Raw genomic sequence first — 12334 nt, 5'->3', positions numbered from 1 at the left:
ATATCCGCATTCATCTCGGCAGCAATCACCCCTCTAAAGTCAATTCCTTTGGCAAGCACCTGCCTTGGACAGCCTGAGGCCATCTCAGGACACAGCTCCAAGGATGGAGGAATGCTCAGCAGCAGGCATGTGCAGAAGCAGGACCCAAAGCAGATGAGATCCCAGAATCCATCCCAGCTCACTGACATGAGTAGCTCAGCCCTGTAGATCTCCAACCCAACACAAATTAATGAGACTAATCCTCCAAGGAGAAACAGTAGGAGGCACTTGCCCTTTACAAAACAGGAGGAGGAAATTGCTCCTACCACAGTGGTTATTCTTGGAGAAAGCAAGTTACTCAGTAGGTGCTGCCTGAGAGGCACAGGAAAGCCATGCAGGGAAGCCACAGCACACTAGAAGACAAAAAATGTTCCCTTAACAACCCAAGTCCCAGGAGCACAGGTGAGAAACAAGGCACATCTCAAACTGTAACCAGAGAGCAGCTGAGCAAGTCCCAGCTCTCAGTTCAGCTGGGTGGGCACAGGGCTCCCCTGGGAGAGCAAGGGAAGCTAATGAGGAGGTGTCAGCAATTAGAGACCCAACCCCCCCTGAACTTCCAGGTTTAACTGGGTGAGGAAAAATCTGGGTTAGCAAAGGGAGGAAGTGTGAGAGCTGGCAGAGCTTGAAGCTACATAGCAGGTGCAGACGGATGTGCATGGTCCAGGCAGGATTCAAAGGGTTAGGTGGTGGCATCCACTCACTTGGTCACCTTCAGACCTGTAGGTGAAGCAGGGTGCTTTTCAGGAGATGCTCAGCCAGCCCAGATGAAAGATTTGGGGAAAATCTCACTAACTCAAGGAAGTGCAGCCCAGAAACAAGCATTAAGTCGTAGCTGGTCTGAAGCTGGTCTGAAGCCCTTCTGCTGTCCCATAGTGGCTGACATTTGCACTGAGGCTTCCTCAGTGCTGTGAAAATAACCCTGACAAAAATATTTCCTCTTCAGTTGTAAAGTGCTTTGAAGAGAGTTGGCACAATCAGCAATTGTTTTATTTGACTGAACACAGCCAAAGAATATACCTGGGGCCTTGGGCAGAGTCTTGGAAATAGATGTCCCAACACAGCTTCAGAAAATAAACTGGACTGTCTATACCACAGATCTTAACCTGCAATGTGAAATGGAAGTTTGAAAAATCCCCTTTCTTCAAAAAGTAGTAAAAACAGTCTCTTAATGTTTGTTTGCAGGGCACATAACCCAAATCTTTACCTAATACAGACCAGGAATGTAAAAAGAAACCCTTTAATTCTGTGACACAGGCCCTCAGGGACTTCTTCACTCTCCACTGAGTTTCCATGTGCTTTACTTGAAGGGGACTCATAACCAGCTGAAACAGAGCAAGCCTGGTTCATAAATGTAGTCTGAGGTTGGCTAAATGGCAAGTTTAGAAAGAAGAAAAGCCACTGAAGTATTAAATCAATTCTTCTATTTAAGAGTAAAAGCTCTATGAGAGTAATTTATTTAGAAATTATTTAGACTGGGGATTTCCATTCATTAGTTGTGCTCTATCATGACAACCTTAGAAGAAAATCAATAGGAACAACCTTTGCGTTGGCAACTTAATAGTTTCTTGTGATAATATAGGGTCATTACTGCATTCAGCGTGACTAAAATTAGATTGTCAGACTATTACGGAGGGGAGAATAACACCTCCTATTTCAGTGATCATAGGAACCTTTTACAGCCTGAGCCATTAACTGCAGGAGAGCACAGGTCAAAAGGGTGTCTCTGTACAGCACCAGGGGCCAAGCATCACAGGAAGCCAGAAGAGCAATATCCTGCTTGATTAAAAGTGAAAAGGGATGGGGGAAGAGCTTGGGTTTTAAATGTTCAGCTGGTTATGAATCTCCACTAACCACCCTTTCCCTTCAGATCAGCTCCTCCAGCATTCACTAAGAGTAAGTGGCCAGGATTAACCTTCTGTTCACTGCAGACTCCCCAACTGGGCCATGGGCAGGGTTTCCACATCCCTCACTTGTCCATAGATCTGAGTCACCTGCTCCATTGACAGCTACCAACATTTACATCCCACAGCTCCCCACAGAGCAGGGTAGCACCCTTCCCTGGAATACCCTTTCATCCCTGGGAGCTGGGGGAAGCCTATTTCCACCCTCCAGCCATGTGGCAGAGCCAGGTATCCCACATCCTGGTTGAACAACTGGTCCAACAGAGAGTGCAGCTCAGAGAATAACATCCCACTCTGGCACTAGACCAGTTCCTTTATCACCAAGTCCACTATGTTGCAAAATTTGTAGAGTTAAACTCTTATGACCCCATGAGCTTCTCAGCCCCTTCAAAAGTAACTGAGAAAATCTGTGAGCTTAAAGGGTTTTTTGTTTCTGTTGCAACTGATCATATATAAATAGTTTATGTGGGTTGTATTATGTGAAATGGTGTTTCTCAATGTCCGTTAAATTCAGAATGAGTCTGACACTGAAAGGGTGTGAGTTGGTTTATTGGCCCAAATACCTTTATAACACAAATGAATGTGGATCCACTTTTCAGAAAACTGGACACTAAGCAGTAAAACTGTATAAACAGGACCACCTGGAGGCAAAATTGATGTGCCACTCTTTACTTATAAAAGAAAACAGAACTACTGCACACAATCAACAAAATGGACCCTGGGCACCAAAATCCATACTCAGTCTGTATCCTAAATGGACCCAGGTTTTTTTCCTTAAAGTGATTATGTGGTTGTTATTGACACACCAGTTTAACTGCCAACATGAGTACAACCAACAGAGGAAAATTATCTGGCTTCCAGTATTCGACCTCCCTATAGGTCCCCCAAAACTGTTTGCACCATTATTTCTGAATACACTGATAGAAATATCTGAATGAACAAATCAATGGTGATAATGAAACAACAGCTACTTTGTGTCTCTAAATTGAACCGTGAAGGAAATCCAGCTAGACATGGCCATGTATGAATGGGATCCCAGTGCAAGCTGCATAAATTGGTCCATGAAAACTGTCAGGATTACTACATGCCTAGGGTTATATTCCCATACTTTTCCCTGTCTTACATGGGATTGTGCTCCATGAATAGTTCTGCTGACAACAGGAAGACAGATTCCAGAGCAAAGCTTTCTGTGGTGCAGTGGCATGGGAGTTTGGCTCCCTGATAGTCCACATTCACAGGCAGATACCAGGGACTGCTCACTGCTGCTGCTCTCTACGTGCCACACATGCACGCTTGAGAACAAGGAGTGAGGTGACAATCTGCAGTGCAGAAGCCCCCAGCGATGAAAGACTGTAAGTAGTAATTGAGTACAGTGAGCAGTTAGCTCCTGGCAGGGATTTAAGTGACCTTCCTCCTCTGAAGGAGCTTTGGATTTAAGCTCCATGCAGATGAGACTAATGAAACTCTTCAACCTAAAAACGCGGTGGCAATTAAATGTGTTATCCAGTGTGGAAGATCAGAAAATCCAGTACTCAGAACTGCGTACGTGAGCAACATAAATGTGGAACTGGTATGTATATGTATATATATGATTATACCAACCTGTTAAAATGCACCGAGAACGAAAAGAGCAAGTCTTTTCAAAACAAGAAATACCTTGAAGTGATTTTTTGTTCTGTGCACCATGGCTTCTCAACCTTTCCTCGTGCAAACCCAGACATTGCTGTTGAGTAAACGTAGAGGTAGACAGTAAGTCCATTGTCAGCAGCTCGCCCTCAGTGGGATCTGGTGTGTAACACCGTCAGCTGCTGGTGGCTGCTGCATTGGTGATACAAATGCAACTGGACAGGTTCAGCATAGGATGTCAGGTTTAGTGGGGCTTTTCCTTGCTCTGACAGCATTTTGTACCATGGCTACATGGTAAATGCTCAGGTTGTACTTAGGCTAGGAATGGGTGAGCATGGCTAGTTTCAATCCCACATGTAACTGTAGCCTTCACAGCTAATTTCAGCCTTCCTGAGGTCTCTTAAAAGCAACATAACAGCACCTCATGACAAAGGAAAAAAAAAAAAAGAAAAAGAAAAAAAAGTAAAATTACAGATTTCAAGAAGGGGGATGCAGCAGGAAAGCTAGATACCTCTAATTTTTTGGGTACCCAGGCTGAGAATCTTTCCATGGGGATTATTTTTTTTGACAGCCTGGAGTATCTGCCTTCTAAAAGCCAAACCTTGTTAAAGTACACATCTGTGCTGAACAACAGGAAATGGTGCATGGATCTCACACTAGCATGCCAACAGCAGAAATGATGCAAGGAAACCCCCTGCATCTTGCTGCATGCCCAGCTATGCATCCTGCCCAGAGCAAGACCAGTCAGTTCCTACATCCAGATGAGTTAATATGGCAATCCCCACCCTGATCCCAGGCTGGGCTGACTTGTGCTCAGCTCCTGTACTGTAATGGAGACAAATTAGGAGACCAGTTTGGCTTGAAAATCTGTATTACAGCACTCCTTTCAGTAGACACACTGCCAGCAAGTCTGTGCCCCTAATGCACAGTATACGCTGCTCTTTACCTAAAGTGAAAAAATAGAGAAAAAAATTATTTAAAAACTTTATTTAGAGAAAAAGCTGTCTGAAAGTTACAGTATCTTGGAGGAAAACACATGGGTGTCTAGAGCAGGGGATAAAATAAGCTTTGTTCTTTTTGTACACCAGAAGATGTCCAGGATGAGGCTGAAAAGTCCCTGACTCCACATGTATCACTTGTACATAGTTGAGACTTGATACTTTTACAGAACAGATGCAAAGGCTGCTTAAACTGAATGCCTGACTTCGACATGGCAAAATTTGAGGAGGGTTTCTTTCTCGACGTATTGATCCTGAGCCCACAAGAGTGATGGGTGGAACTCAGTAATTTAGAACCCCTGGGTTTGGAGCAGTGTGCTGTGCTCAGGTGAGCACACACAATGTCCCAGCAGGGTTCCAGAGCTGCCTGGGCAGGAAGGTCCCTGAGCTGCCCGTCCTCTTCTGCACCTCCCTAAGCCAGGGCAGCAGTACAGAAATTCCCACTGAAGCCAGGTGATTCAAAGCCCCCTGAAGGTGCTACTTTCCCCTTTATTTATTTTTCTGGGAAAGATGGAGTGGGGGGGGCTGTAAATTCAGTTAAATTGCTACAGGGATGTCATTGCTTACTTTCTGAAAGGGCTTCTCTGTTGCCCAAAGCTCATGCACATGAAAACCCTTGTGAAAGCTGAGTGGTTTTGCTGTATACAGGATACATTGCTAAGGCTTGTGGCAATCCTAGAAGGTAATTTAATGTTGGGTTTTGGTTTTTTTTAAATCAGGCTGGTTTTTTCCTTTTTTTCATTTTCAGTGGAATGAAGAATTATTCTTGAGGATTATCATGAGTTGGTGAATAGGCACTGGAATAAAGCTCAGGACATCTGAGTTCCATTTCCTGCTTTATTTGCTGCAAGATTCTCCCCCAAATCATTTCAAGTCTCTCTCCCCTTGCTTGTCTAGACAGCAGAGTACTGAAGGCAAGGGCTGCCTCTCCCTCTGGGTGAAATCTGGTCTGACTGAAATCAACAGCCAAAAGCTCACAGGATGCAACCCTAGCATCACTGAAGGCAATGGCAAAAATCTGGCCAGCTTCAGTGGGGCCTGAATGTCACCCTAGGTATTTCCACAGTGCCTAATTTAACAGGGCCTTTATCTCAGCTGGGGAGCGAGATGCCCCTGTAATACAAATAATGGTATATTTAAGGTACCTCTCATGCACACACAGCACTCTACAATGTGGGGAACGTGACAAAGAACAGAGCTCCTGCCCAGCAAAGCTTCCAGCAGCAAGGCAGGAATGGATAAATTATAGGAGAAAATAACGACAGGTACCATCTAGGCAAAAGAAAAGCAGCATGGGGTAATTGTAGCTGGAACGCTTCATGGAGCAGCTGTTTTTCAAGAGCTCTCTGAAGAGGGAAAAAGGAGGGCTGGGCAAACCTAGAAAGGCTATTGCAGGCATGTGGGTGGTAAATAAACTGTCTGAGACTGTAGAGTCAGGTTTAGCCTTGAGTGAAATACTGCAGGCGTTGTGGAAACTCTTAACCATAAGGATTTCTAATGAAAATCTTGACAGACTTTTAAGGATACAACTGCTCCAGGGGCCTGTAATAAAAAGGTGAAGCTTATAACATTTTGGGCTGTCCTGATTGCTCAGTGCTGCCAGCTTTCACCCTGACAGATTGAACTTTAGCAGTTCGATTCCCAGACTGAAACAATGCCAGGATGATATCGCCTCTGCTCCTCAAACATTTATTGTCTGATTTTCAAATATCATTCAATAGTCCAGGGCAAATAGCACACATTTTGGTTCACATTTCATAACACCTCAGACCTCATTGCTATGAGGAGTGAGAAAGCTCTTTGGTGCCAGGCTTAAAACTGTCTCTTCTCTTGCCAGGGGACACTTGAACTGGCTTCAGCTGGACCGCCGGGTGCTGGAACATGACTTCCCCAAAAAGTCAGGACCGGTTGTTTTGTACTTTTGTGTCAGGTAAGTGCCTGATGGCAAGCCCTTCCCATGGGATACAGCTACAGACAGCCTGTTTCCTGGAGGCCAGGAAGTGAGGCTGTCAGTTTCTCAGAAACACCTGTGGGCAAACACTTCCACAGAGGTTTCTTTTGAGCTCTTTGGCTTTGCAAACTCTGCTCACTCAAGTGTAAACAAGTAGTAGCCACACCGACACCCACAGCTGTCCACAGGGAAATGTTGTATGAGGGCAAGATCAGATGTTATGTATTTACACTTCTACTTGTGGGCTTTGAGCTGGAAAGTCCAAGCTGAGCAGGGTGGCAGAACAAAGCCCTCTTTCTGCCAGGATAACCCACTTGAGCCAGCAACCTGCAGGGAAAACACTCACTTCCTCACTGGTGAGCCATCAGTCTCCTCTGGATCGTGTCCACAGTGTGCATTCTGTCAGAGACCGAATTAATCCCTGTACAGATCTGTCATATTCACCTTCTGAACTCAGTGCTACAGTGAATTACCCACAAATAGCAAATGATGGCATTTTATGGCAGCCAGTTGGTTTCTGCATGGCTGGACCAGACTATAAAAGTTTTAATGAAGATTATGGCAGTTTGGGAGCTTCAAACTTCATCTGGGATTTTTACAAGGAACTGTTAGCATTTGGAAGCTGCTGGAAGCTGCCAGTGCTTTTATGCACACAGTGCCTTTGCCTCCAAGGGAGATATTTTCTGAGAAGACAAATTTGCTCCTGCAGCTTTGAAATGCCCAGAGAGAGGCCAGGGGCTGGGATGGCATATGTACAAAATTAAGTTGAGGGTTTTGACTTACTTTTAATGGATAGCTCATGTCTAGAACAAGCCAGTGCAGCGTAACTGTGTCTTTTTCTGTTAGGCTTTCCACTCCAGTGTTATATTACATCTGACATCACTCTCATTCATTCCATAGTACCCACAAAAAAATGAAGACCTACTTTTGAGTTTCTTCCCCTGAGTGAAGCTTTTTTTCCCTCCACATAGTGATTGTCATTCATTTAACTTCCATTACAAGGCAGGCTTTTCAGGAGAAAAGATTCTCTGTTCTGTTATATTTAGTGGTGGGTAGATCTTAGGACAAATCAAGACTGCACAAAGCCCTGTGAGTCCAGAATTAGCCTAATATCTTCCAAGAGAAGAATTTAGTCCATACTTTGGGTGCTTCAAACCATAAGGGTAGATCTAGAGCTGAGCACCTTCAGCATGTGAGATCCAGATCCACCCGTGCTTAGAGCTACACAAAAATGTTGATGCTCAATAAAAACATGGCCAGTCAGTTACCAGATATCTTGTCCAGGGTCCAAACTGGGGAGTCTGTGCTAAGACAGGGATCCCATGGAAAGCAGGGAAGGCCCTGAGTGAGCAAGAGCTAAGTGCTGGGCTTAGGAGTAGAACTGTAAAATGTGTGAAAGCCTGTGCTACTGAGCCACTCTCATATTCATTTCAAAGACCACTCAACAAGCATAAATATTGCCATCTGTATTGTTTTATGAAAGTTGGCAGCACAGTGGAGACCAGTCATTCTAGCGGGATCCCAGCCAAGAGGCATCCTAGGATACAAATCCATCTAACAGCTAGTGAATGAGTGACCCCTCCTGTTCTGGAATCTCAATCCATAGGGAACAACTCAGCATTCAGTGCCTGCATGTGTGAAAACCAGACTGACTCTATACTCTTACTGATGGCAGTAATGGGTGGGTCGTCACACTGAGTTACAGTTTGGATTGGACTGGGAGCCAGATGCCTCAAGAGTTAGGAAAGGACATTAACTTACTGTGCTTTTTCTACTGCTTATTTCCCCTGTGGATATTGAAGCTGGCAGAAGTTGAAAAAGTTTCCCAGCACATAAGGAGTTCCCATGTCCATCCCTAAATCTGATCTGAGCAGAAGGCAATTGAAGACACTGACTCCAGCCAGATGGCTTAAGATAGAAAGGCCCCACATATCTGTTACTCAGTGGTTTCAGTTCTGGCTTGGGAACTAAAGCAAGGGCTCAAGGAAAGTTCTAAAGAGAACCACTAATAGACAGGGGTTTATTTTCACAATCTGGGGGTGTGCAGCAGCTTGCAGAGCCATTCATAAATATACCATAAACAGAATGCTCCCTCTCCCCTGCTGCCATCAGGCAGAAAGCAGAGATAATTAGTGCTGTACTATACCTAATCACAAATGTGTTAATTTGTAAGAAACTTCACGTCCATGACACCTACTATGTCATGGGTAAAGGCTTTCCTGTGGTTGCAGATGCCCTTTTTGCATTACCTCTCCCAAGCAACTGACAAAGCTTAGGTTGATGCTGGGGATCCTAAATGGGGAGATACAAGTAATACAAGTAACTGGATGTGCCAGATGCTCATGACACAGAATTCTGTTTATTGCATCTGGATTTAGTAATTGTGGGGGTTTTTCCCTCTAGTTGAAGTAAATGTACAGTTCAATGTACACTGCATAACTACTGAAGAGATGAAGCCTCAGGCAAGAAAAGTAAAGGGTAGTTTGTGAAGAGGAGAAGCTACAGTGAAAACATTTTCACCTTTAATGTGACCATCAAATGGTTTTTACCCTCAACATTCCTGCAATGTTGAAGGGCAGCATGCCCACCAAAGATGCTGCAGATTTTAGCCTGCTCTAAAAGTGCATTTTAAGGGAAGCCTGCCTTCTTAAGAAAAGGCTTCTTGAAAGAACCGTGCCAAAAATAGGAAGTTTCACAAGCTTTGCAGTGTGAAATTCTCCTCCCTTTTTTTAAATCTCTGCAGCACTGTTAAGCTTTGTCTTTTGACACACATTTCCTTGGGGTTTGACATTGTTGAACACTGATCTCCAGTGTCTTTCCTCTCTTCCATTATCAAAGACCAAAAATTTCACAGCACTGTGTCAAAGGAGGGGGATTTTAGAAGGATGTTTTTAGCATTGGTTTGTAAGAATTTGCTTCTTCCATTGTTCATTTACACAGCTACTGAAGCCTCCCTGTCTTCAGGTTGTCATCTAGTGCTTCAATGAAAGCTTTCCACTGAGAACAGCATAGGAATCTAGGAAGCAATCAGAACTCTTGGGCAGCTGTGAACTGCCCCATGGCTATTGTGCACTATTATTTTATAAGACTCTTCTAATATCTGTTTACATAGCTCTAAAGACACACATGAAAGCAAGAGGGAGTGCCATGTGTCTTGCAGGGGAGGAGGGATGTTGGGCAACAGAATGGGAGTGATATTGCTTCTCACCTTAGAATTAGCTTCCCTGGATGGCTTCCTTTAGCCCCTGTTGCTTGGTTGTTGGTGAGGCTAATTCCCTGCCTTAAAGGGTTTACTAGCCAGATGAAAGTCGCCACTGAAGTCCAGGAGAAGCAAAGGATGGGGATGGAGAAATGAGGGTTTGCCTCATTTTACAGAGGCATTTTGAGGCCAGAAGAGAACAGAGAGAATGTACCTCACACCATGAGTCTTGGGGTACAGTGCAGGAACCTAAGTACAGTGTGGAGACCTGGGCAGCAAAGGAGGTAAATTGCAGGGTTCAGGTACAGGCACATCCTTTTGGCTGGGAAGGAAGCATTTTGCTCAGACTCATACAGACAAAAAGAAGGCAGAGTTACTCCTTTTGTGTAAAGCTTTGATGTGAGAGAGAACAAGAGCACCGACACGGTGTTTGTTCATGGAAAGCAAAGTTAGCCAGGCTCTGCAGTGAGTTCTCATCCTCAAACAATGGCCATGTGAGATTAGCAATCCTTAGCAAAGGAACCACCAGCATGGGTCTGATCTCTTTATCTTCTGTATGTTTGTCATGCTGTTAATTTATATGAACAAGCTTAGCAAATAAAATTCACTCCACTGGTGTATCTTTTCCCAGGAATGAATATGTTTGTTCTCAGGGCAACTCCACCAGCTAAACAGTGACAACTCACTGCAGAAGTCGTCACACTAAATCAGAATATGTCTCACATGGAAAGGCTTTTCTTTCAGAAAGGCATTGAACAAAATGTGAAATAAATCCTCAATACTCAAATACACTGTGGGGCAGAGTTTGTATCTATGGGCGGCAGTATTCCTACAAAAGAATGCCTGTGTTCAGCAACATCTGGCATGTGTTCATATGTACTTGCTGGGCTGAAGTCAGCATGAGAGCTGTGGGGGCTCAGGACTCTCAATATTGAGGCCAGACATTTTGCCAGGTTGCCACAGTTACTACAGAACAAAGTGGCCCTAAATAAGAGACTGGCAATGAAACACAGAGTGCAAAGCTCTTGGGTGTCTGTGCCCCCTTAACCTGAAGGAACATAGCTCTGTGTGCACTGGCAGTGGTCCAGGTCTGAGGCAGGTGGGGCAGGTGGGCAGTCTGAGATGAGAATCACCACACCAGAGCTGAAATCTTTACCTGGCAGACAGCTCTATGTCACAGCTAATTAGTGCAGCCTCCCTATATAACCACTGGAAAGAAATAGTCACCTTTCAGGAGCAATTAATCTGACTTATTTCATCTGACTCATCCGAAGATGACTGCTTTGGAATCCAGCAAGTTGCAGGCTTAAAAAAACTGTGTCTCTTCTCTGACCTCAGAGCCCTGTTCAGATGTAGGCATATTCACTTGGTGCATCCCTCTGTCCTATCAAGTCTATAAATTTAAAATTATTATTTCCAGCAGGCTGGCACAGCCAGGGTTGAGGAAGCGTTTCCTATCTACATGGTTTCAGCTGGCTATCTAAATGGAATTGGACCAGACTTCAACTGTTAATGAGGCCTTATGCTATTTTAGTCTTTCAGCCCTTCTTTGTAGGCATCTTTAAACCTGTATTCCATTAGAAAAGGACTAATGCTAACACTGAAAGAAGCAAGAGGCCATTTGAAAACAGCTGACCTGGGAAGGGAGACAGTTGTTCTTCATAGGGTTAGCTGGACCTTAGAACTTGTCACTGAAATGCATTTCTGCCTCACTCATGGGCCAGAGACACTTATGGGGTGCAGATTCAGAGCATCCTGCTCCCAATTTCCCCAGCTGACTAACGTGGGATCCCAGCAGACCATGGGTGTGTATGCCACTCACATCCACTCAGCTTTGCTCCTCTCCAAGAAATCAGATTAGGGGTTGTGATGACAGCAGCCTGCCTTGGCAGGAAAAGCTGAATAGAACCACACAAAATTAATCTCAGCAATTTATTTCTCTCGCACATAATGGGCTGTGTTCCTCCATCCACAATTTTCCACACCAGAGAAGGGTATGTGGTGGTCCAACATTTTGCTCCAAGCAGGGAATGAGGGAATCACCAGCTCCTGTCTCTCCCCTCTGAGGAGGGAGAAGGAGCAGACAGCCCTCTTTCTGCCCCATGGTGTCAAACTGGGGTTTACAGGGACTGGGGGAAATGCATTAACAGATTACCAAACACATTAAATTTGCAGCCAGGGTAGAGGAAGAGAAGTGGCAGAATTTTCTCTCACCCAAGCTTCATTACACCTGTTGCCACCCAGGAGCAGTTGCTGGGGCAAAATTACATATATACAAATCACTCTGCTCCGCTGCTCTTCCTTTGTCCTGTGCATAGCCCTCTGCACTGCAAGGAGGGCAGTGCCAGACCCCAGTTTGCCATGGAGCTTGATCATCCCAGAAGAGCTCAGGGAGCTGCCCTGAGATGTTTCAGCACCTTGGGGTGGTCCATCTACATTCTCATGGCTTGCTGTCTCTTCCCAGAGCTCCTTGCAGCTGTGCTGTCTCCCTCACGCACTGCCAGAACCAGTACTAAACCAGAAACTCCCTGAGTTTGTGCTACACATAAGGGGAAACAAAGAGCCATCTCTTGCTCATGCTATAGCTCTACATCTCTGTTCACTGCTGTCCCATCTCTGT

The 12334-nt window shown here is 44.8% G+C and overlaps 1 protein-coding gene across 2 annotated transcripts in view; it reads left to right on the top strand.

Moving 5' to 3' along the window:
* FRMD4A (FERM domain containing 4A) overlaps positions 1–12334 on the top strand; it is a 209949-nt gene that overhangs the window by 113403 nt on the left and 84212 nt on the right. For both annotated transcript variants that reach the window (XM_041483774.1, XM_041483776.1), the window contains exon 4: positions 6402–6494. In XM_041483774.1, coding sequence (XP_041339708.1) covers positions 6402–6494 — 93 coding nt within the window. The remainder of the gene's footprint in view (positions 1–6401; positions 6495–12334) is intronic.

This window comes from Pyrgilauda ruficollis, unplaced genomic scaffold (assembly GCF_017590135.1).
Source record: "Pyrgilauda ruficollis isolate IOZ18807 unplaced genomic scaffold, ASM1759013v1 scaffold61, whole genome shotgun sequence".
NCBI classification, from domain to species: domain Eukaryota; kingdom Metazoa; phylum Chordata; class Aves; order Passeriformes; family Passeridae; genus Pyrgilauda; species Pyrgilauda ruficollis.
Note: the sequence above shows the minus strand (reverse complement) of the source record. Positions and strands in the feature narration are given on the sequence as shown.